Source organism: Pyxicephalus adspersus, chromosome 5 (assembly GCF_032062135.1).
Source record: "Pyxicephalus adspersus chromosome 5, UCB_Pads_2.0, whole genome shotgun sequence".
In the NCBI taxonomy this organism is placed as follows: Eukaryota; Metazoa; Chordata; class Amphibia; order Anura; family Pyxicephalidae; genus Pyxicephalus; species Pyxicephalus adspersus.
The window spans coordinates 136683882-136710585 of NC_092862.1; the positions used below are offsets into that span (position 1 = coordinate 136683882).

General features: G+C 41.4%; 2 protein-coding genes across 4 annotated transcripts in view; one reads left to right on the forward strand and one right to left on the reverse strand.

The window, feature by feature from the left end:
- On the reverse strand, nt 1-24972 carry KRIT1 (KRIT1 ankyrin repeat containing). Of its 2 annotated transcripts, none has more exons than XM_072412845.1 (18): nt 24839-24972; nt 21978-22059; nt 16936-17093; nt 15381-15540; nt 14045-14137; nt 12411-12540; nt 11993-12236; nt 10997-11112; nt 10232-10375; nt 9430-9586; nt 9005-9112; nt 7789-7945; nt 5790-5941; nt 3263-3429; nt 2469-2556; nt 1696-1902; nt 743-868; nt 1-356 (listed from the first exon to the last, which is right to left on the reverse strand). In XM_072412845.1, exons 3-18 carry the CDS (start codon nt 17035-17037, stop codon nt 267-269), a joined length of 2241 nt encoding a protein of 746 aa, XP_072268946.1. In that variant the 5' UTR covers nt 17038-17093; nt 21978-22059; nt 24839-24972; the 3' UTR covers nt 1-266. The 2 variants fall into 2 exon arrangements, with proteins under 2 accessions (XP_072268946.1, XP_072268947.1); XM_072412846.1 differs by having other exon boundaries at nt 21959-22059.
- A 495-nt stretch (nt 24973-25467) lies between these two features.
- The window catches only part of ANKIB1 (ankyrin repeat and IBR domain containing 1), a 118975-nt gene continuing 117738 nt past the window's right edge, over nt 25468-26704 (forward strand). Inside the window, exons 1-2 of one of the 2 annotated variants that reach the window (XM_072412849.1) lie at nt 25468-25733; nt 26416-26489. The gene's annotated coding sequence lies outside the window, so the exon portion shown is untranslated. The remainder of the gene's footprint in view (nt 25734-26415; nt 26490-26704) is intronic. The other variant, XM_072412848.1, reaches the window with a different exon arrangement.

Consider the following 26704-nt stretch of genomic DNA (forward strand, 5'->3'; position numbering starts at 1 on the left):
TCCACGGTGATAAACACCAACCATATTTTATATAGAGGCATTTTTAATAAATACAAGCACTCTACAGCATTCCAAGGTTCAGGCCTAGGAAATGTTGTGGACATATAAAAATATATATATAAAAAAAGAAGCAGCTGGGTAGGCAGTGTCTGCCATTCTGTCTGTAATGAAGGCATTGGTGGGGAGAGTCCATTGCTCTGGAGACCGTGAATAAGCAGGCAGTGCACGGGAGGAGGAGGGTGAGAGTGGATGAAAGCCACTTTGTGCTATCCATAGCCATATCCTTCCGTCATGCTCTGATCTCCTGGCATAAATTGTCCGCTCAGCTTCATTAACAATTTCACCACAAGGCCGGCCTGTTTTTAGGATAAGAAAACAAAACATGGCAATGAAGAATAATACTAACAATGTAATACAAAGGAAAACTAAAAAACAATAAATTGCAAATATTTGTTTCCTTTATGTCTCGTTTTGAAAAAAATGATTTTTTATTCACAATGTACCCAAAGCCCTACAGGGACAATTTATGCTGCAGCAAAGGTGGCTATGACCATGACGCTTGCAGGCAGCAAGGTGTAGGCAATTGTTTAGGTAATAAAACATGAACACCAAAAGCAGTAATGACAGAAACCTGTTGCACACAAAGTACAGGTGACACAATGCTCCTGTGTACATCTAGGAGAGAAACAGAACATGACAAGACAGGTCAGCTTTATTAGTACAACATTTACCGGAAACTTACCTGTTTAGTATGTACAATGAAACTCATTTTGTTCTCCATGTTATGGATGCTATGGATTTGGAAACAGGTGTCACCGTCACCCAACTGCCACTTGAAGCCGCCAAACTTTAGACTGATCAATAAAGCCTGAAAGTACAACACAAAGAATCCATGAGAGTCCATCAAGAAGACCGGCAATAAAGTGGCCCTCACCATCATGGGATAACTAAAGCCATCTTGTAGGGGTATTGCAAAAGATTGTTAACTAAAGGAACATAAAAAGCTGGTTGAAAATAAGCTTGGTTGGACAGAAGAGGTGTTTACGTCTTTAATGACAATATCTAATCTTTTTTGCTCTCTTTAAATTAGCTTTGAGTGGCCACAGATTGTCCTATTCATCAGCTGTGTTCTCATGTGTTCTGGAATTCCCAGGCACAATTCTATTGCTGTAGTACCGAGCCCCTGCCTTATATAAAAGGCCAAAATGATCATGGCCCGCTCTTGCAGATGGGTATGGCAATTTGTAATTATTAAATATTATTACACAGTATTTATAGAGTGCTGACATATAAAGCAGCACTTTACAAAGTCCACAGTCATGTCACTAGCTGTCCCTCAAATGGCTCACAATGCCTACCATGTCTTTAATACAGTCTAAGATCAATTTGGGGTGGGGGGTTATGCAGCCAGTCAACCCAAATGCATGTTTTGGAATGTGTGAGGAAACCTACTTATAACACAGGGAGAACCTGCAAACTCCATGCAGATTGTGTCCTGGCTGAGAATCAAACCTGAGCTGTCCACCATATCATGCAACATGCAGAAATAGTGTGAAAAGAAAAGTGATGCCATTATTGACCTTTGCAGTGTTCAAGGTACAGAAAATTTAGAGAAATTATTGACAAGTGGCTTCTAACATACATCCCTCAATCTATTCATCCAAAACTTCTACATAATGTTTGACATTCAGGTACCTTGGTTTCTAGGTTGAGGAGGTGCAGCCCATTGACATTAACACTGACGTAAACTCGGATGACCTTGTTGCTGCTGGAAGTGGCCTTGGTGAATATCTGGCCAGTGAAGAAGGCTGCTCCGTATGTGGAAATGTCCCAGCAGTTTTGGAGGAACATTCGCTGTAGATGGTGCATCTCTTTGCTCACCCCCTCGCTTGTACTAAGACTCTGTAGGAAATAAGAAACAAATTCCATATTTAAACCACTAGTAAGATGTACACTAAAAGTCCACATGTTTGTTGACACGTCAACATCACCCCATGCACAAAGTACGCTTTATAACACATTGATTTAATAAATCTCTTGAAGACTGGAGGAAAAATACTATCATGGGGGAACTTGGGTAATCCAACACATCTGGAATGGATTTCTGACAGCTAGGCCCCTATCAATCAATTTTCTAAATCGCTCAGACCACGTTTGCTTAATATCTACATAAATCATTGATAAGTCAGGGATTCTCTTAATACCTAGAAATTCAACAAAAGAAATGATGACGAGTGCAGGTCAGTAATCCAGAACAACCAATCAGGTTTCATGTTTGTCAGCTGCCTTGTTGTTGTGCACTTTGCATTTTTGTTTACTGAAGAAACCAATCACATTCAAAGGAAAAGTGTCAAAAATATTATCATAGAACACACACTTTAAAGAAGTTTTTATAAATTCTTTGTTCTTCGGATGTACTGATAAACTTTTCCAGCCCATAATGACCTAGACCTCAGAAACTAGCTCACCTTGTACTCGTGGAGAATGCGGTTGGTCCAATGTGGAGCTTTACTCTTCAGCTTCGTGTTGGGTACAATAGACTTCAATGTCTCCTCGCTGGAAAATAGGAAGCAAAAATACAATAAATTGGAGACTCTCTTGGCTCATTTAAATCTGAATTCCAGATAGAAAAGACATAAATAATGCAGATCTGTAATCATCAAAATATTCCTAAATGTCAGATAAAAGCATCAGTGTAAGTACATAAATTTGACCAGGTATTGGCCTTTTGTAAACGCTGAGCAGATTTCATACTCGGAAAGAGAAAAGAATCACAAGGATTGCAGCGCTCATGTGTATAATATTAGAATTAGAGAATGGTGTGAGAAAATATATGTTTCTTGGTCTGCTGATTATTTCACTGTCCAGTCACAGGGGAGACACAATACCTGTAAAGTGTTACTTAACTGCAGTGGCCCTGTTTGGCAGGGCAAAGCTGTGTAGCCGAGATGGGCACATCTCCTTACTAAAAGGAAAGGAACAAGCAAACCACCCCTACATTTGTATATGCTGCGATTTTTGTCATGCATTCCAAGTGCAGTACCCGATCATGAATTATTTTCTGGAGTCAGACCGGCACTAGAATTCTGATCCATTACATGCCAAGGCACGTGCCTCTAATACGCATTCAGGCTGTGGCTAACTGGTAATGAAGCAAGGATCAGGTTGACCACCCTGGAGAGTGAACTTTTAGTTGGTACGCTACTGACTTGTTCATCCTCCAATTTTTATACCCCTATCCTTACCACCCGACATCACTCACTTGAGGAAGCCTTGCTTATGCTTTTTGCTTTCATAGTTCCCGTATACGATCTGAAGAAGCAGGCTGGCCAGGGTGATGAGTTTTGCATCTGGAGACGGATAGAAACCTTTCAGCAAGTTGTACCGAGCCTCATCGAACAGAATCAGAATGGACAAAGGGTCTTCAATCTGGGATTCACATAGCACACACATAGGAGAAAAAAGAAAGATGACAATTAAATATTATTAACAATGTAGAAGGAAAACAGTGATTGACAATGCTACAAGGTCATACAGAAGCAGATAAAATACTGTCTGTTTAACTTAAAATTCAATGAGCTGTGCATGTGTAGATAAAGTGGTCATTAGGAAGAATTATCCTTACATTGCTGGCCATTGGGAAGAATGTCACCCTTACAGATAGCCAAAAAGATCATTGGTGTCCATTAAAATGACCTGAGAGGCACACATTGCTCTAAGAACCCCTAGCAACCTCTGAGGAACACTGCTCTAGAAGGGTGTTTGGGGGTATATTTTTGGTAATACCTGGGGGCACACATACTATCTCCAAATAGCTGGTTCTGCAGAGGTGACACTTTTTGAACAATACCTTCTGTTATAGGCTATGTACACGCGTGCAATAACCGTCATTAGAAAACGAACAATCAGCAATTTTTTTTCACAATTATTTTGAACGATTGTATTCTGCACGATTCTGTACATGCTGTGAGGATACGATCGTTCAAATATAATCCACCAATAATTGTACACACGCTAGATACGATCGTTTGAACGATGCAGGAAGTGACATGTAAAGGACAAAGTGTACTGCAGAACAATCCACAATCACTGAACGACCGTACACACAATAGACAGCAATCGATCGTCGCCCAATCAGATCCGCCGGGGTGGTCGTCCGTTTCCAGCGACATTCCTTATTGGCGTCATTGTTCACTTTTTTGTTAACGGATATCGGTGGATCGATTGTTAGTAGTTTGTTTACAACGACATTTAATGCGCGTGTGTATGTAGCCTTATTCTGATTGACAGTATACAGGGTGCTCATAGCGGCACTCTGGAAAGCTTGCAATATGCTATGATCCTATCCGAACCATCAGACGGTGAATGATTTTGTTATAAGAGGCATCATAATAATGTACCGCTCTTATGTATCAGAATGAAAACATCTTATAATACATCCGAGAAAACTATCAGCATCTGTTTCTCACAGTACAAAGCCTGGCATTGTAATATTCTCATCATTGTACTCAGGAGAGAGATACAGCCGAGTCCTTACACCGCTCCCCTCCTTCCCAGGAATCCTATCTAGCGGGAGTCGTGCTCCAGTGAACCCAACATGGAGTCTCTGCCATCACACCTTAGGCCAAGCGTGAAATTACAGACTGAGCACTGCGTGTCGCTCTGGCGGTGCCTTTCCTGTGATCTTTCCTGAAGATTCTCTACTTCATTTATTAGGATGAAGCACAGTGCAGCGACTGTTTAAAGATGCTTTTAAAAATGTATTGGATTCTGCTTCAATTTTTAAGAAGAATTATAGGAAACAATGACATATACAGTGCAGCCTGCCACTAGCATAACAATGTATTAGTTAATCCAAACCCCTCCTCGGAGATCCACCATAGGGGCATGTTCAGACTTCCATTTATAGCCTCTAAATGCTTCCAAACGCCTTGTAAATATAGTTTTATTGAAAATAAATGGCTCTGATGTTTGTGCAGGATTGAGGTTTTTACAAGCATTTGTTCAGAAGCTTCATGTAGCTTATGGGAATGACTTGTTGATCCTGCCGGTAGATCTGTGTTTTTTCCACTACCTTTACCAAGGTGACACTTCTTTTGCAGTGAAATGAAATTGCACAGCAGCAATGTCACCCTGGGGAGAATCCTAACTACAAGGTATAACTTTAGGCAGTCATGACATGGCTTTTCTTTTTCTTTCGGAAAATGTATATATAACTCTTTCTCTGCTTGAATGCAGTTACAAGAGGGGGAACACAGATGGTAAGGATGGACCCCTTGGAGCTAAAAAAAAAAAAAAGCGTTGCACAGAGAGGGGAAGGGAATGAAGTGGTCGTATCATTTTACTTTGTTTTTGTTTCTGGGCCTCTTGAATTATTATTATTGATAAAAAGTATATAGCGCCAACATATTATGCAGCACTGTACATCAAAAAGGGGTAGCAAATGACAGACAGATACAGACAGTGACACAGGAGGGGAAAATGACCCTGATCAGAAGAGCTTACAATCTTGCAGGTCTGTTTTAAGTTCAATTTTAGAGTCTTCAGAGAGTGGTAAATATATACCAAAAGTAAAAAAAGTATTTTTTTTTTCTGGCAAAGACAATAAATACAAAAGTATGCAATACTTTGCATATTGCATAAGTCAGGTCAGTGCTCTCCTCAGGCTCTTTTAGCCCTGGGCTGTTTTCGGGTGGTTACTGAGAAGGAGGCCATTACCCGGCTACAGCTTCTTGCCACCCAGCTTAAAAAGATTCAGAGGGTGGTGGTGGTGTTCTGTACCGGCTCACCTTTTTCTCAACTTCCAGCGGTAACTTAACATCTCTGCGGAGAAAGAGCTGCGGAGTTTCCCTCTGGGGGTCCAAGGTGGTGAGCTCATTAACAATCTCTGCCCAGTCCCGGATGTGCTGCAGAGGTTTGTGAAATGGCTTCAGCTGCAGACCTAAAATAAAAAAGTAACTCTGAGAAACCCAAAAGACATAAGTACAATGCAATTTCAAATCCATGGGTCTATGCACAATATTGCTGGTTATAGACGGGGCAATTGTTCTGTAATTTGTTAGCTTTGGGTCTTAAATGTTTAAGTTTTCACGGAACGAATGATCAAAAATGGGGTCAAAATGGTTCAATGCCACTCAAAATGGCATCTTCAACTGATTTCATGCTTCACTTGTTCTCATTTGATTTCCTGGAAGACTATTGCCACTTAAAAACAAAAAAAGATTGCAAAATGCACGCCTAGGTTTGTCATTATTACAGTCTAGCAGATGATGCAACCAACTTAAATACCGGTTTGGGAAAGATTTGGCAATTAAAGGAATGCTGTTTTTTAGAACATACATGTTTATTAGGTTCAGGCAGCTTTGCAAATAACCTCGGATTTTTCTTTTCCCAAGAAAGTAGAAACCCTGCATTGTTTAGTTTCACAGTTGCTGCAGTCTGCAGTGGTTATTAGTGCAGTGTAACTCCAGACCAGAACTGCGAACAAGGAAGGAATCTGATCCACAGTAAGGTTTGATTTATTCATTATCAGGAGCCAGAAATGAGGACTGCAATGCTGCACTGCACATGTAATCACTGGGGGTAATCACTGGGGGTAAACTGCTGGATGTAGGCAGCCTATAAATGAGTTTAGCTTAGCCCTGCCCATCCACCTATCATAAACATCAATCAACAGAAAAACAAAATTATAATTCTTTAAAGTGGAACTCTAACAAAATTTTGATTAGATTGGGAAGAAACACATCCCCCTGATAATCTTCTATTCTTGAACACAGACAGCAATAAAACACTGATGGAGGTTTAAAGTCTTCCACACTCTATCCAAGAAAAAAAAAAACAGGTTTATATGTGGTCGTGAATACATAAAGTACAATCAACCAATAAAATCCATAAAATTCATATTGGTCCGTAACTTAACACACAGCTCATAGGACATGGTACTAAATAGAGGTCAACTAAACATTCAAAGCAAAGATACATTACCTAGCCATCAGCAGTGGTTATACTGCTGCTCACACCTCCCAGGCTGAAGAATACCCAACATATACCCTACCCTCATAGAATACCCTCTCCCAGTTCCTATTTTGGCATTTCCTTGGCTCATCTGGCCACCAGCTTAATCTAAATACTTTAAAACATTCAAACTTGCCTTCTACTTTCTATTGTTCTCCAACTGGTTTTGCACTGACAAGATACATATAATTCTCAACAGTGTATTCACTGGTTCCCCCCATCCCCTGAGGAAGCGGTGAAACACGTTGGTCTGGAGATCCAGTTAACCTACAATGCACATTTTTGCACCTCTACTTTCCTTAAAAACTTTTGCTTTGAACATTTACTTGACCTCTATTTAGTACTACGTCCTATGAACCCCACGCTAAATTGTGGAGAAAAGACCCCTATGAATTTTATGGATTGTATTACTTTATTGGTTGATTGTACTTTGTGTATTCACAACATATATAAAGCCTTTTTGCTTCTACTTTTTCTTCATCTTATTCCTTTACTTACACATCAACTAGGGGTAGGCATACAAAATCCTATAGAGGTAAGGAAGCATCCATCTTTTGCGTTATTGTACAAGATTAGAAACTGTTACAGCTGGAGCATCACTTTGTATTGTCTTTTTCAGGCTTACTGAAGCAAATGTAAAAAGCTATGGTAATCTAAAGTAATCAGATCAAAATTAGCCAATCGTATTTCATGTCACAGGGCTCAGACGAGTGACTAGGTATTGTCCGTAGCAGAAGAGCTTGGCTGCTATTTGCAATTACAATTGTCTCTTACTGATATTTTCAGAACAGATCCAAATAGCAAAGAATTGCTGGGTCTCCTGAGACAGACGCATCCCTTCCATAATCTGCTGCACCGTCGTGTTATTTCCATGCTTCAACTCTACAGAGCGGTAGGAGCCGTCCATCCGATAGATGCGCACCTTTTCATACTGGCGGGAAAAAAAACACAGATCAGGTTTACAGGAAGTCATATGGCACAGGAGGGGGGGTAAAGGCAAAAATAAACTAATGCATGAACTTTCTACAGATTTAGAATGAAGGTACAACATTACAGACAACTCACCACCCTCCTTTATATAGATTTCTGTAGTCAGCAGCACAAGGAAATGGGTGCACTGTATACAAATATGTAAGCTGACCTTATCACGTTATCATTAAATAAAAGTACCTAGAAAATTCTGTTAAAAACATAATAAGCCATCTGTATTCTTGTTCTGGATTCTCAGTCCAATGTTTATTTTTAATCAATTTAGAGCCAGACTACAACATAAACCACCCTGGTAGATGATCCTCAGAGATTTGTGACTTCACCAGCATTTCCTGCAAACGTAGGTGCAGCACCAGCACAGCATCATGATGTAAAATCAAAAATGTATGCTTTGTGTTTGCCAATACCTAGCGTCACGGTATATCATTACCGGACTAGGAGTATTAAAAATATCTAACCACAAAAAAGAGGTCAGCGAGAGCACCCTTAGTCACATTCTGGAGGCAGCTGCAAGATTATCGGACTGGTTACATTTTCACAGGCATGGATGATCCCTTCCGGCAAAACTGACTCAGATTAGGTTTCCTGATTTCTGGAATTGCTTGTGCATATGTGACAGGTAACATATTTTCAAATTCCCACTGTGATCACATTTTTAGGTCCATTACCATCACTGTGCTGCAGTAGCACACAGTATTACATGACCTGCATTTGCATGATGTGGCAGCATTCATTCTGAACAACACGTCAGAGCATATTGCTGAGGGACATTAGTTGCAAACTAACGTGCATGGCAGTACGATACCTGAAATGCTACATACACCACTTTTGGTGCACTTTAGTGCAAAAAGCAGTTTATTCCAATGAATTGGCAGTTTTAACATACCACACACCACAAATAAGTAAATGTGCACTTAGACATGGGTTACTATCCATCTTTCCATCCCCTCCCATATTCCTTTCAGTGAATAGGTTCCTGTAAGAAGAGAAGAGCTCTTACGGGTTTGTTAATGGAATTCTTTAGCAGCTCCATTGTCTCTTCCCATTTGCTCTGCTTGTTTTCTTCACATATATCCACTGGAGTGCGACCCTGCTGGTCAGTGATGTGCTGCAACAAAACAAAAAAATGTAATAAGGAGCCCGGACTAGAAACTACGTAGCCATTGGATTGCAGGAAAATGATGAAACAATTACATCTACATTGCATTGTACTGAGAGAAAAAGCAGCTTAAGGTATAAGCAGCAAAACAAACTGCAGAAGGGAAGGGCATGCACACCATCCTTATGAATGCTGACAAAATTGGCTGCAACAGTTTTATGAAAATATTATGAAACTAGCAAATATTTAGTACAGAGACAGCATATAAAGAATAAAACATACTCTCTAGTTGTGTTATAAAGACATAGTAGACAATAAAGACTTACCCTGTCTATCTCAGAATGATTCAAAAGGATCTGTACAATTTCAGCATGGCCGCCTCCGGCAGCGAAGTGTAGAGGAGAACTGAGCTGACCATTCAGCAAGTTGGGGTTACATTTCCCTTTATCCAGTAACATACTGGTGGCCTCCACCTTTCCGTACCTCCAAGAAGAGCAGAGATATCATTAAAACACATTCTCTTAAGTATGGAGCTTCCCTTTCCATGAAAACACATACAGAACTGTGCAGGTTGGATCGTGTGAATCCCCTAAAGTGGTTTCCAAAAAATTAATTCCCTGTCCACCTCTGGCCCCACTACCTACAGCTGGAAGTGTAGTTGTAAAAGGCAAAGCTGTCATTGATGTGTACCCTAGAAATACACACCTGTTTCAGCTTTAATTTATTCTATATTTATGGTTTGACTTCGGAATGAATGGAGCTGTAGCACGTGTGCACAGTAAGTAGGGGACCCAGCTGCAAAGTTTTGAATGCAGGCGCTGCAATGGGAGGGCCAGAAAGGTATAGGGCTCATAAATGGGGACATTGAGGTGAGTGGTTTAATTCAAAGACATCTATACTAAAAGTAAAGCTAACCTTTAAAGAAATTCTAAAAGCTAAAATACTCTTCATTGGAATAGTCACAGCCACCATCTTATCTACCATTCATGTAGGCTTATAAATATGTCTAAAGCTACAGGTACAAAAAGTGTCAAGCCCGTAGATAATGACAGAAATTTACTAATGTACCAAGAGCGTTTGTTTTCTTGCTCAGGAATCCCCCTACTACACAATAAATGATACACTCACCAGCAAGCATAATGTATGGGGGCCCATTGGTCATTGTCTAGTTGGTTGACCGAAAATCCTTCATCTAATAATCGGCTTAATAGTGTGATATCACCTTCACAGGCACTGCGGTGAAGAGGGAAATCGTCCACCCATTGGCGTTCTCTAGTAAACAAAAACAAGCATTCAAATCCACACTCATGTCTTTATTTTGCTACAGAAAAAAAAACTAAAATTGTGAAACACCATTCACTTCATAGCGTTGACCTGGTTTAACACACATTTGCACCATTAAAAACATTACTTATAGATTTTCCAAACACAATTTGTGCAATACATTAAACAAGGAGCATTATATAAAGTGATAAAAGAAAATTTCCAACACTTTGCAGTTCTGCCCCAAACATACCTATTGGTCCATAATAATGATAGACTGCCCCAGTGGGAAACTGGAATGTACAGGTAGAATAAAGGAATGGACAATCGAAAACATTACAAGGATGCTAAACCAGCCCTGCATTTGGGTAGGGAGACATCTGAAAGGTGCTTGCATTTTGAAAGTGTGTTAGAAACATTAGAAATGCTTCCAGGGTAAACAGCATAGAGATCATCTAGCTTTTTATCCCTCCTTGATTCACAAAGGTTTAGGTGAAAGCTCAACCAAGCCAAACATTCATATTTATGTGCAAGTAAGCAGGGATCAGTGGTGGAGGACATTCCAACCATCACAACATGTGCCTCTATGGGGACCTTTAGAATAGTGAAAACAGATAAAGGGGACAGTACTTGTCTTCCATGACGCTGCTCATACTCCTCTGCCACTTGTCTCTCTTTGGAATCTGGATTTTGGAATAGTCCGGAGCTCCGAGCCCAAAATATGGGTTTATTACCACTTTATCCACCTACAAGAAGGAAAACTTGGTTATTTCCACATACGACAAGAGTCATTCAAGAGAACATGATCTTGTGTAGATAGCTTTGCTTTTACTCAAAGTGCTTTACATTTGCACACAGCACAGCTCAACCACATGTTCATGCCCCATTTTTTTAAAGAAAATTTACTATCCGAGTTCTCCAAAACATGGGACAAAACAATTTAAACACAGCTTCTGAATGCTCATTAAACTTACACAGCATATTGCAATAGGAAAAGCCTAAATTAAAGTTCGAGCAACACAAACTCCAAATCTGACCTAAGGTAATGTGAGGCATCAGGGGAGATTTAGGAATTGAATTGAGGTTAGAATAAGGGTGACTGGTACAGGTTCAGCTAAGTTCTACGATGTACTTGTTAAGTTAGGTTTGCTTAAGATTTTAAGACACGTGTTGGAAAAGGTTTCCCATTTTTAATCCATTTGTGCAGCATTAGAGATGGGCAGGGGATGTCCCTTTACTTTCCCATAGGGGCTAAATCCCCTTTTAGCTTTCACCAGAACAAAAGTTCTGATTGGATAATTTCCCCTCTATTCCTGTTTGGGTAATATTTTTAAATGTTGGATTTTTACTCACTTTCACTCACAGTGAAAGTGGTCAATAGGACAGCGAAAGGGGTGAATATTCCCAGCAGGGACACAGACATCATTACACAGATTAGGCACTCTAAAAAGAGAAGGCAGAACAATTAAGAAAATACAGACAAGAGGTTTGGTCACAGAATATAAGAGAAGTGGACCCAATAATCGAGTGTTAGTTGCACTGTACTGTCTTTGCATTTTTATGTTCATTTTAGGAGGCCCCCGTTCCAGTATAGATCATACCATGATTGAGTGCATAAAAATTTACCCTGTTGGTGTACTGCAGGTCGGACCCAAACAGTGGGTTATATATACATATGTCCGCCTTCTCCAGCGCCATCATTTTGCTCTTGATTTCCAAGGCCGTGTAGCCCATGTGTAGAGAGTCTTCGGACTGGCCGTCTTCTGATGAGTACGCTGGATTGGTGACATTGGTTTTTATCCTCTCTAAAGGAGACGGGCGGAACAAAGCAGCGATGGCGTGAGACTTTGTGTGCTGCTCATCCAGCCACCTGTAAAGAGAAAAGGCAAAAGGTTTAGCTGCAAACCAGATCCATCACTGTATGGTAACTGTTACAAATGTAAAAAATATCTAAAGAAAAGTTTGGGCTGTAAGCAAAAACAGACACCATTATTTGTCAAGAAAGTCCACACAGCTAAAGGCAACAGAAAATAAAAATCCTTACTTATCCAGGGCGAGAAGCATGCGTGCCGTAATGGTGGAGAAGTGGTTGCTGGTCTCGCTGCACACCCTCATGATATCCTGCAGGCAGTAGAATACCGGTCCTCCGGGGCTGAAGGACATCTTTGAATTATCTGAAAACAGGAGAATTCAACACACATGAAGCTTTCTAAATGGACCTGTCATTCGAAGCCCTGAGAGGCTGAACAGAGGCAAAAATGTGGGGAGAAATGCCAAAAAACAATAAGAATTGCTAGAAAATGCTATAGTTTCCTGTACGACTGTTTTCCCATCTTTCTCTTTGAAGAACATTATTAAAGGGAGAAATTTGCAGATATTCATGGCAGCTACATAAGGTGAACACAAAGGGCATAAACTTCTGGGTAAAGGATTCATTTTTATTGGTGTGTGTGTCTTTGCTGGGAAATTCATTCCTCCCTTCAGACATGTGATACAAGTCTGTGGTTTACCACATGCTGAACCGTGCTCCAAACTACTCTCATTCAACTGTATGGAAGCCGCAGGAAACCACTTTATTAATGTGTTTGCAATAGGGTTACGGTCTTTAGATGTGTCATTCTGGCTGTGTGGTTGCTCTTCCTCCTCTGGAATGCAAACATGTTGACCTGCCTGGGCACCTAAGCAGCCGTTTGCTACGAACCTGAGGTTAGATAACTGGGACCCAGAAGTAAGGGACAATCCTTCAATTGGGACAGCTTTTCCAATAACCATTCCTGAAAACCGGAATTCTTTCTACTTTGGACATGCAGTGTAATTGTCTCCAATGGCACATGGACCACATTTTTAGAATAAAACACTCTTCTACTGCATACTCTTGGGACATGGTGAGTATCCCTGTTCCAGGGTTCCAGATTCAAATCCCGGCCCGGACAATATCCGCATGGAGTTATGTTCTCATCATGTTAGCATGGGTTTTTCCAGGCAACCCCAGTTTTCTTCCACATGCCAAAAACCTACTGGTTATTCTTTGTATGAAGGTTTAAAGTAAGGGATTGAAATGGATATTATGTGAACCTGATGAGTGTAACTTAAAAAATAATGGGAGTATCAATGGTGTTAACTATAATAGATGAATGTTAGATATAATTGGTAAATATTGACACATTTTACAATGTCTTCCTTTTTTTATCTCTTTTGTAATAACGATGAATTTATATATATATATATATATATATATATATATATATATATAGTCAATTTGAATTTTAAAATTAATAAAAATTATTGAAACCAAAAAACCTACTGGTTAGGTAATTGCGCCCGCCGCCCCCCCCCCCGGGTTTAATACAACTATATTAGGGACTGGGAGCAGTAAGTCACATGACCATGTGCTGAATAATACGTTGGGGCTTTATTAATACCCATTTATAGCATATATTCCTTTCCAAAGAATACTGATTATCCTAGGGAATCTCCTTGGTCTTCCATATTTATTTGGCTGGATAAGTTGCAGGATGTATTTCTGCAGTTGTAATTTAGGATACACTGGACACATAAAAGCCAGGGGATCAGCATGCAAGTTGTAGCATATGGAGGACAGTAATAACAGTCTATTATTTAGGCTGTTTAGAGGAATAATAATTATAAAAAAATAAGAGTTAGCAATACAGTCTTTACCTTTAACTGAAGCTGGGACCAGGAACAGAGTTGCTTCTTTCCCAGCACTCTCCCCTTCGAGGGGGAACTTCTTCATTAACACAACCCTCTTTCCTGAGAACAAAGAACACATACACAACAATAGTTTTATATTTCACTGTAGGAAAAGCTATTCTAAAGCAACTGGCATGTACATTGCAACATGTACAGAAGTGGTGCGATTAACAGAACATTTTAGAAGAGATAAATAATACGTTTTGTTTATGGCATATTAAAAAAACTGAAACTCCACACTTTAAATGGTATAGAGCAGTTTCATCAAGTACTACATGATTGTATTGATCATTTATGATTTATAATCTCTTCCAGTCCAAGTTTTTGTTGTCAATACTATAGTTCAAATGGTCCTAGATAAAAATCTAGAACAGTGTTTCTCTACCAGGGTTCCTCCAGAGGTTGCTGGGAGTTCCTTGAGCAATTTGTGCCTCCCAGGTCAGTTTAAGTGACACCAATTATATTTTTGGCTATCCATAAGGGTTACACTCTTCCCAAAAGCCAGCAATGTAAGAGGAATTCTTCCCATTGACCATTACCTTGAAGGTCCTTGAAGACCTGAGTTATTCCCAGGGTAACACAATGTTAAAAATATGTCCCGAATGGCTGATCTGGTTTGTGTAGAGGTGTCTCCAATAACATGGATTAGGCAGTTCTTAATCTATATTCTTGGAGCAATTACAATAGATGCCACTGTAAATTCTTTTGACATCTAAAGAGCCAAGCAGCTGGTCTACATAGTAATCAATACTAAACAGGCATCCAAAATGATTGCCAACAACTATATGCAATATTTGAGAGTATGTATTTGGGGCCATCACATCAACTGCCAACAGACTGTCATGTAATTGTAGTATAGGAAAGGTGAGGGAAGAATTACATCAAAGAAAGCAAAAATCAGCCCTCATAGGGAATGCAATCACTTTGAGTGGAGATCTTGAATCTAACCAATGCTACCAATTCAAAACAAGGGTGAACATTGCAAAAAGTCCTATTGATCAACATTGATATTTTAAAAAATAACAATATATTTTTGCATACAACTAAATAGATTCACCTGAACTTGTCTTAATATTACCCTCCTGTATTCCCCCTGCACTCAGAATGCACTCCTATTGTCTAATATTCCATCCAAGATGTAATTGATGTCAAACTTTTCAACATATACATACACTTTACATTTTCCAAATACTGCATTCCAGGGGGAAACTGAGCCCAACTGCAAAGCAGCCCAACAAAACAATGTAGCAGGCTTGTCAATAAGCTGCATATTCTGCATATCCCCAGCTCCGCTCCGGCTCACCTTTCACCCCTTGGTTGGTCGGCGAATTAAGCTTGGTGGATTCCAGCACATACTGGAGGATCTCCTGGGATTTGTCCTTCTCTCCTTGCAGTTTAGTTTCCAGTAACATTTTCCTTCTCTTTTTCTTCTGTCCTTCCACCGGAACCTCAATCATCAATATCTGCAATCAACAGAAAATATTAATATGTTTTCTTCTCTCCACATGTATCCTCGGAAGTTTTAATCAATATTCTATTATTATAACTACAGTACAGAAGATCTTAACTATAACCGGAGGACATTTTCATTTGTGAAAGCGTTGAATATAAAACGGCTGTGGTTTTGTTTTTTGCATAAAACACAACATTATTACTTCTGGAAGGATTCCTGATAATGACGACGAACCATGCCTGCACGATGTGTGTTGGCATGTCAGCCTAAACTTTTACCCCAGGCGAAAGCAGGTGCACAACTGGTAAACTGCAGTCACTCAATATTAGGAAATGTATAAAAAGGACCTTTTGTTAGGATCGCCAGGTATTTTTTTTTAACTAAAGCTTCTAGAAAAACACTGTTTGAAATGACAAAATCAAGGTTTTATTAGATTTAGCATTAGGGTTTAGATGGACTTAAATCCATGATTCAGATAGACGGCTGTGTTTGTGGTTACAGTGCAGCTGGTTGCTTCCCTCAACCCTAATGGCAAATGTTTACCCAAAACTAACTCAAGCTAGGGCAAGGGCTTAGCCCAGAATGAGTACAATTTCATTTATTCCCCAAAGGTAAGCTTGGATTCAGTAAGCACGTGTTGTTAGGATTTACACAGGGGCCAGCTAATCTGTTATTGTGACCAGAGCTGCCCATCGGAATCATGCCCAAGAAATCACACTTTAAAAATACCACTTAGGGCAGTCAACCTGGAATTGGGGAGAGTGCAGAGAAGGGCAACTAAACTAATAAAGGGAATGGAGGAGCTCAGCTATGAGGAGAGATTAGCTGAACTGAATCTATTCTCCCTTGAGAAGAGACGTATAAAGGGGGGATATGATCACCCTGTATAAATATTTAAATGGTCCATATAGAGAACTCTATTCCCCATTATTCACTTTAAGATCATTACAAAGAACAAGAAGGCGCTCTTTGTGTCTGAAGGAAAAAGAAAATTAAGCTCCGGATAAGGAAGGGATTCTTCACTGTAAAGTCTATGGATTCTATATAAAGTTCTATAGATTGCTTTAGGAAAAAGCTAGATGATTTCTAGAAGCACAGAATATAACCGGGTATTAAAGTTTTAAAGAAATGACAACAGAGACTGTTGATCCACGGAACATCTGATTTCCTCACGGGAACAGGAAGGAATTTTTTACCCGTTAGAGCAAATTGTAGCAGGGGGTTTTTCATGCCTTCCCCTGGATCAAGTATGTTCATAGGGTTATCTAGGATATGTTTATTTCCCCAGTGGTTGAACTTGATGTTTTTGTTTTTTTAACCTATGTAAATTTTTGACGATATTCAATGTTACAAGTGCAGCCAATTCTGTGGTCCCAACACCATCATGGTAATAAATCGTACTAACTTCATATAGCTTAGCTCTGTATTCCCGCGAATTAAGGCTTGCTGGGTTCTTTGGTCGGATCACTGCCACATGGACATCTTCTGTGTCGCTGGAGCTTCCCATTGTGCAAATTTTCTTTACAGCTGGATCCACAGAATTAAAGAAAGGGCCCAGCTGGCCTGGGGAGAGAAAGGATGCTTTAAATATGTCAACAAACTAACGGTAATAATATAATAAACAGATACCAAGTACTAACTATAGGGTCAGGATACCTATTATACAGTATTCTCCCCGGAATTATTTTTAAGGTGGGAAAAAGCTGTAGGCAGGTGGTGGCCCCTGTATTGTGAGCCGACTTTTTAGTAGCCATCCAAAAACAGCCGGGTGGTTACTGAAAAGTGCCGGGTGGTGCACCCGGCTAAAAGAGGCCGGGGAGAACACTGTACTATATGTCCAAGGACGCTTCTTTAAATTATTGTAATCAGGTGTTACCCTAGAAGGGTGCTAATAAACAGTACCTGTGCCCAGCCTATGGGTATTATTCACATATTCCTAACAAGCAGCTGAGCCCTAAAATGAGGTACTCGCGACCTCTCTGGCTAATTTATTGGGAGGGTTTTCATTCTCTAAGATCCTAAAAAGTGCACTCCTTACAGCAAACAGACCTTGTAAGAGAAGGGTGCTTGAAGTGACAAGCACGGATGGTGCAGTGCAGAACACATGAAAACTGAAGACAAAGTCACCAGCACTGCAAAGTACTGGATTCTTCCTTTATCCTAAAAGCATTGTCACAACATGATGCAAAGCCAGCATTTTCGGGGGACGCACAGGGTTACTTCCTCAAGGCAACATAGTGAGACTCAAGAATCAGGACACATGTAAAAGTATTTATATTAAAGGGCTGGCCAGGACACTATCTGCATGGAGTTTGCAGGTTCTCCCCATATTTGCGCGGTTTCCTCCCACATTCCAAAAACATGCAGTTAGGTTAATTGGCTTTCCCCCAAAATTGACCTTAGACTGTAATAATGACATATGACTATGGTAGGGACATTAAATTGTGAGGTAGGGACATCTATTGATATGACTATGGACTTTATACAGGGCTGCATAATATGTTGGTGCTATATAAATACTGTGTAATAATAAAACATGTTAACCTCACTGGAGAGATTTCCAATCATTTCCAGTCCTTACCAAAAGTAAAGGGGATTTTTTCCCAAAGGTGCAAAGATGGTATTAAAAAGTGTTTTCCCTGCTCTATCCAAACAGAAAATAAAAAATAAATAAATATTTTGGGAATATATACATTATATATATATATATATATATATATATATATATATATATATAAAATATAGAAGGATCATGCACAGTGTCATTTATGAATTCACAAATCTGGATGTTTCCACATTTCTGGAGTCCCGCTTTAATCAGCGGGAGATCGTATTCCGTGTCGCTCTCCATTTAAAGTCCTACTGCCAAGTACTTTTTTATTTCCCATCAGAAATAATAATTATAGCTTGTGAATAGTAAGCATGATCCTAATTATCCCGGGCCACGTTCCAGGTGCTCCTGCATAAAGCAGATGTAATTAGCAGAGTTCCTATGTTTCTGTGCACCGGTCTGCGGGGATACAGAGAATCAGGACTATTAATTGGTAAAATTTAAAGATGCCGGCACAGTGGTAAACCGGGGGGAGATGGAACATGGCTCAGGTCCCGTTATTGTTCTACCAATGGCCCGGCAGTGCACAGAGGTGACTTGTAAGATAAAACTCCCCAAAAAGTTATAGGAACTTTCAAAACAAAGAAGAGAAATCAGCTTTATAATCAAGAAAAAGCATTTCCATAATGGTGGTGGGGAAAGGGGTACAATGTAACCATGCTCTACAAACTTTTCAAGTTTGTTATCCTTGTGAATTGGCTAGACTACCCAAATACATCTTGCATGTTCTCCCCTGTTTGGCTGAGCTTTGTCCTAGTGCTCCAGTTCCCTCTTGAAAAAAAAGAGGCTCAATGAGCCAATCGGTTTGTGTGCCAAGTAGAAGCATGTTAAAAAAGGGAATGAAAAGTAATAAAAGGATGTGCTTGTTCCTTTGCGGATTATCCTTCCCTGTCCAGTCACAGGCTGTGGGTGGGTCAATGACACCCTGGGCTCAAAGTAGTGTGAATGAGGCTGGCTGTCACTAAACCTGGAAAAAGACTGAGGACATCTTGTGGCACAAAAAAGTACTACGTGGACAGTTTCCCTTTAAAGATAAATACTGCAGCAAAGGCTGCCATTTAATTTTAAAGGCTCTTATGTTTTATGTTTCACTGGCTGTAATAAAATATTAATTTGATGTGTATTAGAAAGGTTTAGGGGAATTTAGTCTTGGAATCCCATCTAGTGGCACCAGCTAAAGATGGTGCTACCGTCCACCGTAAGCCAATCGACGAAACGTGTCAGGCTTGAGACTACGGTACAGCTATATGATCACCCCAATAAGAATACATAATTGATGCTTTGTATATACCTTTACTTGTATTTCAAAACTGTGTACTACATAACCATATTTGCACATACATTTTGCAATCCAATGCCTTTAAACATTATTAATATTAATAATTAGGATTTATATAGCGCCAATATATTACACAGCACTGAACATTAAATAGGAGTTGCAAACAACAGACAGATACAGACAGCGACACAGGAGGAGGAGAGGACCCTGCCCAGAAGAGCTTACAATCTAAATATATATATATAAGGACAGTTAATAACAAACTAAGCTCGGACATTTATTTTATTCCTAAAATAGTTTTTTTGCCTCTAAGATTGTAACCTCTTCTGGGCAGGGTCCTCTCCTCTTCATGTGTCACTGTCTGTATCTGTCTGTCATTTGCAAACCCCCAAAACTTCTATCAAGAGTGTTAAAAATAAAAAAATTTTAAAGACAAAAGTGCGTTATTGCACATACATACTAAATGAATGATAGGGGAGGTTTTATGATTTTGTGTGGCTCCCCGCAGCTGGCACCTTACTAGCTCCATGAGCGCTCACACAAAAGAATCAGCGTCTGTACATGTGGAAGCGGGCAGCAATAAATTCTCGTCTGGACTACTGTAACATCCTCCTCCCTGGTATTCCACTAACCCGACTCTCTCCTCTACAATCTATTATGAATGCTGCAGCCAGACTCATCCATCCTTCCCTCCGCTCCTCTTCAGCTGCATCTCTTTGTAGTTCTCTCCATTGGCTTCCATTTCACCTTAGAATCAAATTTAAGCTCCTGTGCTTTGCCTTCAAATCCCTACACAGTTATTGTCCCACTTACATCTCTGACATGGTTAAAAAATACTCCCCCTGCCGCTCCCTCCGCTCGTCCAATGATCTACTAATGACTTCCTCACTCATAACCTCATCACACGCACGGTTACAAGACTTCTCTAGAGCTGCTCCAACTCTCTGGAATGGTCTTCCTCGTCCTATTCGGCTTGCTCCTACTTTCTGCTCATTTAAAAGAGAACTCAAAACCCATTTTTTTCAAACTTGCCTACCTGTCTTCTGCTGTCATTTGAAACAATCACTACTTCTCACCACTACATATCTCACATCCTTTGTGTGTGAAATTCCCCCACCTACTAGATTGTAAGCTCTTCGGGGCAGGGTCCTCTCCTCCTGTATCACTGTCTGTATTAGTCTGTCATTTGCAATCCCTATTTAATGTACAGCGCTGCGTAATATGTTGGCGCTATATAAATCCTGTTTATTAATAATAATAATAATAATAATAATAAGCGGTACTGTACCACTCACTGTGGCCCCTATTCATTTGCTATGGGGCTGCTGAAGGGAGATGTTGCCATGTAGTGTCTGCCCCAGGGGCAGCAGTTCCTGGCACCAAGAAGGGGTAAATGCACCCCAACCTCCCAACCAGAGTGAGTTCAGACAGAGTGAGGGATCTTTTACATAAAGACATAGATGTGATGGATATTAGAAATGATTTGATACAAGAGGTCTGATTTATTAAAGCTCTGCAAGGCTGGAGAGGATACACTTCCATCAGTGAAGCTGGGTGATCCAGCAAATATGGAATGGATTTCTTCAAAGTCATTTGCCATTTGCTAGTAAATGTTTTGAATCCTGGACCGGGTCCATTCCATATTTGCTGGATCACCCAGCTTCACTGATGAAAGTGTATCCTCTCCAGCCTTGCGGAGGTTTAATAAATCAGGCCTCTTGTATCAAATCATTTCTAATATCCATCACATCTATGTGCTTTAATAAATCAGACCCAATGTAACATTTTCAGTTGAGGATTTGTTGCAGTTAAACTATTTTCCTAAAAGCAATAGGACTGCATGTGGCTGGGAGCACTAGGCCCCAGGTTGGAATCTCAGCCAGCACATCATCTGCATGGAGTTTGTGGGTTTCCGCCGGGTACTCCAGTTTCCCCCCCACAATCCAAAAACATGCAGTTAGGTTAATTGGAATCCCCCCAACATTGACTTTAGACTGTGGTAACGACAATTGACTATGGCAGGGACATTAGATTGTGAGCTCCTTTGAGGGACAGCTAGTGACATGACTGTGGAGTTTGTACAGCGCTGCGTAATATGTCGGCGCTATATAAATACTACGTAATAATAAAAACATTAGTTGTTCAACTGTCATATTGATCCAATCATTGATCCAAGACAAGTATAAGGAGTTCACTTGCTGAACATTTATTCCATGTCTGAAAGCCAGTCAACTAGCATTTTCCAGTTGGTCACATGGAAGCCTTTGGATTTCTAGCTCTATTGCTTATCTTTAATTTTACTTTTTGTGAACATTTTCCTACAGAATCCCCTTCCATAGTTTGTGTGTGGATTTTCTCTGAGTGACTTTTTGTCTTATTCCAACCCTGTACTGTTGTCCTATGCACAATCAAGCTCACAGTAAAGGCTGGGGGCATCATTCAAGACCCTTTCTATTGCTTACTCCACTCTGTACAGCCCTCCGGTATATGTCAGAGTGATAGAAACACAATAAATAAAATACATTAAGGTTCACACACCTATAAGGAAGTGGCTTACCCCGTACAGCCAGGTTCTTCACATGCCGTTACCTCCTTTACTTTGGTTCCTGACAGGTCTGACGGATGGAGTGGAGCTGGGACTGAAAGAAGAGGCGTACAATAAACACATGAATGCTTCCTGCCACAGGAAAAAGAAGTCAGACACTCCCCTGAACGGAACGCTCCATCCCCAGATAATCGTGCAGCCCGGGACGCCTTATTAACATAATGACCATGTGACCGCGCATGCCGCGCAGAGTCAACATCCTGGTGTCCCAGACAGGTCGCCCACCCCGACCTCCTCCTGCCCTGGGGTTACACAAAGATCTGAATTGTGATCTTTACAGAAACATTTAGGTTTATATCGTTTTGTTTTATAGAAACTTTATTCAAGAAGAAGCCTTTTTGCAAGATAGCTTATTATTATTATCAAACAGTATTTATATAGCACCAACATATTACGGAACGCTGTACATTAAATAGGATCGTGAAAGATTCTTTCCAACGACAATTATTGCATGTGTGTTTATATCCTAAGGCTACGTACACACATCAGATGATTCTCAGGGCCTCGGGGCTGATATTGGACGAGAATCTGACGTGTGTACAGCGCTCGTTCGATGTTGTTTCGCCGTCTGTCCACAGATGAGGAACGAACGTAATGAAAGTGAAGTGGAGAGAGCACAGCAGGGTGCCGCTCCATCATTCTCCCCCTTCCCCTCTACGTAAAGCAGAGCGGTGCTCGTTTATGCATCATGCAGTCGTGAAAAGATCCTTTCCAACCCTGCCCAGAAGAGCTTACAATCTAAGAGGTGGGGGAGTATCACACAATAGGAGGGGGATGGAGTGGTGGGAAGTAGTGAGGGATTTAGGAGACAGAAGACGGGTAAGTGAGGTTGAAGCAATGGGTTTTGAGTTCTCCTAAATGAGCAGAAAGAAGGAGCAAGCCGAATAGGAGGAAGACCATTCCAGAGAGTCGGGGCAGCTCTGGTAGATTGGTGATCGACCAATCAGGAATGACCCCTGTGGTTTCCTATAGAAAAGAGCACATAGTAATGCTGCGGGCTCTTCCTCCTCCTCCAAAGAACAGAACAGCTCCGTGTGTACAGTGCACCTTCATACATTTGTCAATGTGAATCACAAAATATCCTTTCCAGGGCTTTGGAGTTACCGACCAATCAGAGACTGATGTGTTGCCCAATGGCCGTTCTTACATACGCCATCAGTGATTGGGTGGCTCTACAGCCGCTCTGATCACTTTTACTACATTTCCAGAAGTCTGCTGAACAAAAAACCCCACAAACTTGAATTTGGTTTTACTCTCGTCAGTAATATAATTGGCTTGATTTATTAAAGCTCTCAGTGGCTGGAGAAGACAGACGACAATGGGAGAAACTGGGTGATCTGGAAAACCTGGAAGGGATTTCTTAGAAATAATTTGGTCTTAGTTGGCAAATGCTTATTTTCCCAGACCAGGTTTGCTGGATCACCCAGGTTCTCTTATGATAGTCTATCTTCTCCGGTCTTGGAGAGCTTTAATAAACCAGACCCAATGAGTGGGACAATGGTACCGAAATGTATTGGGGTGCCGCACAAAGATTCCTTGCTGAGCCTTGTGCATGTGTAACCTGCCCCATTCATTCCTATAGGGAGCTGCTCCTTTGTTGACCTCCAGCACTGATCCAGTACAGAATGTACAGCGCTGTGTAATATGTTGGAGCTATATGAATTCTATATAATAATAATAATTCAGAGTCTGGCGCTCCTCATGGCAATGAATAGGGCTGGGTGGTGCTGTGCTACAAACTGTACAATGGACAGGAAGACTGAATATCAATGGGTGGAGGATGAAGGCGAGCAGAAGAGCACTTCAATTGTATTTATTATTAAGGAAGATTTATATAGCACCAACATATTACACAGCGCTGTACATTAAATAGAGGTTACAAATGACAGACAGATACAGACAGTGACACAGGAGGAGGAGAGGACCCTGCCCAGAAGAGCTTACAATCTAGGAGGTGGGGGGAGGGGGAATTGACACACAATAGGAAGGGAGATGGCATTTGAGTTTCAACTCAAGCAAATAAATAAAAATTGTCTAGCAGGTACGGTTGCTCATTGAATGGAATCAGTGGTCTCTCTGCAGAGGTCTGACCCTTTACACTCTGCTGAATCAGAGCTAGAATTCTCCATGTGGCACCAACAAGCACAGTTTAAAAAAAGGGAAAAGCCATCTGCCAAAAAGAGCAGAACGATCGCTTGAAAGAAAGCTGAAAAACTTTTTTGGCATGCCCTCTGATGAGACTTTATTTTGCAGGTCCAACGTCAAATACCAAGCTAATCACACTGGCAGCTGATTCAGAGGAAGGGTAATTAAATCACTTTGTGCCAACTGGAGGACTATAGCTTTGATTCAGCAGGGGGAGTGTCAGACCTTTGCAGAGAGACCACTGCTTCCATACAGAGAGCAAGGAGTCATTTCTCCAGCATGCTAGCAGGGGATAGGCTTTTCTATTCTGCCGTCTAAAGAAAATCAGCTATAAAGCTCCCCACATAATGCAATCTGATTGACCCGACAGCTACATACAACTTTATTCAATAAAATAGGTGAATGCATGGTGAATGATAGGGTGATATTACAGAAAGGGGGTGGGGACTATTTATAAAGAAGCCCAATCTTACTTCCTCATCATCACATTTTTTAAAAATTGGGATCTTTAACTTATTCACCCAGTTTGTGTTGATGAATCCGGAATGTGATTGGTTGCATTAATTTAGAAGCTCATTTGGGCTTTGGACCCTTCTACACCATTTCCAAAAATAAAGGCGTGACCTCCTTGCAGCAGAGAGGAAGGTGTACCATCCGGGGTGACTTACCGCCTGCACAAACACTCATACGCAGCGCGCAGCCTCTCCCTGCACCGCCAGCATGTCTTCCCTGGGCGGAGCAAAAACAATGCAAGAGGCGTGGCTCTCTCATGCGAATCCGGATCTGCGCAGAAGGCAGGAGGCGTGTAAAGCCGAATGAAAGCAAAATTAGCCAATAAGCGATCAGTAGGCGGAGTCTGAAAACTATTTCTTTCAGAGATGAGGGCGTATCCTATGCCAAGGAGGCCAGGCTATGCAAATCAAGGAATGGATTTGAGAGAATGTGGGCGGAGATTTACGAATTGGGCGGATCCTGACGTTGTTGCTGTGGTTCCGTCACCGCGGTAGGCGGAATTATGGTTTCTGGACGATGTGGCTGCTCTGTGCTTTAGTCAGGATTTATTACTGATTGGGCGTGGACTGATAATATATTTAGGCGGGGCCAAAAGCGAAGGGTTGGATTGGGGTGGGTCAGTGTTTGTGTAGTCATTGTTGAAGGCGTGGCTAAAGTTGACTGGGCGTGGTAAAGTCACCAATGGGGCGGTGCTGTGTGTAGGCGGAGTAACGACGAACGGGGCGGGTCTTGGTTATGTGTTTCTGTGTACAGTCGGCGCGGTGGGCGTGTTTTATACGGTAGGCGTGGCTCGGTTGGTTTGGGTTTCGGTGCTGGCGGACAGGCGCTCGGTTTGTGGGGTGGGGGAGGTGTTAGGCGGGGCGGCTTCTTGTCTCGGAGCCCGGGGCTGCCAGTGATCGCTGGGCGGTAGCAGCGGCTGGAGCGGGTTCCGGGTCGCTGGAGTGGTTCCGGTGGCCTGTGTCTCCCGGCTGTGCGAGAAGAAGGGATGAGCGCTGGAGACTGGAGGATGCTGCCCGGCCACCCCGACTCCCTGCATGGACACCGAGAATAGTGAGTGCTGGGGGGCTGATCAGTGCCTGGGGGACAGTCATGAATATTGGGGCTGATCAGTGTCTGGGGGACAGTCATGAATATTAGAACTGATCAGTGCCTGGAGAAAGTGATGAATATTAGAACTGATCAGTGCCCGGGGGACAGTCATGAATATTGGGGCTGATCAGTGCCTGGGGGACAGTGATGAATATTAGAACTGATCAGTGCCTGGAGAAAGTGATGAATATTAGAACTGATCAGTGCCTGGGGGACAGTGCTTAGTGTTGGGGCTGATTACTGCCTGGGGGACATTGATAAATATTAGGACTGATCAGTGTCTAGGGACAGTGATGAAAATTAGGGCTGATCAGTGCCTGGGGGGCAGTGATCAATATTGGGGCTGACCAGTGCCCGTGGGACAGTGATGAATATTGGGACTAATCAGTGCCCCGGGGACAGTGATGAATATTAGGGCTGATGAGTGCCTGGGGTACAGTGATGAATATTGGGGATGATCAGTGCCTGGGGGACAGTGATGAGTATTGGTGCTGATCAGTGCCTGGGGGACAGTGATGAGTATTGGTGCTGATCAGTGCCTGGGGGACAGTGATGAGTATTGGGGCTGATCAGTGCCCGGGGGACAGTGATGAATAGGCTCCTAAGTGGCTGCTGGACAATGATCAATATTTGTTGTTTATAGGTAGCTGATGGACAGTGATCAATATTGGGGATTTATAGATGCCTGGAAGACAGTGATCAATATAGGGAACTGAGGTCAGTATTATTGCTGGCTGATCATTGCTGAAGGACTGTTGTCAGTGCCTGGAGGACAGTTGTTATTATTGCAGCTGATCGGTGCCTGGAGTGTTGTGATCAGTACAGGAAGAGAGAAATGATCGGACGGCTCATCAAAGCTGGGAGACTGATCAATGCCTGGACCTGTATTGGTGACTGATCAATGTCTGATGGACTGTGTTCTGTATTGGGGA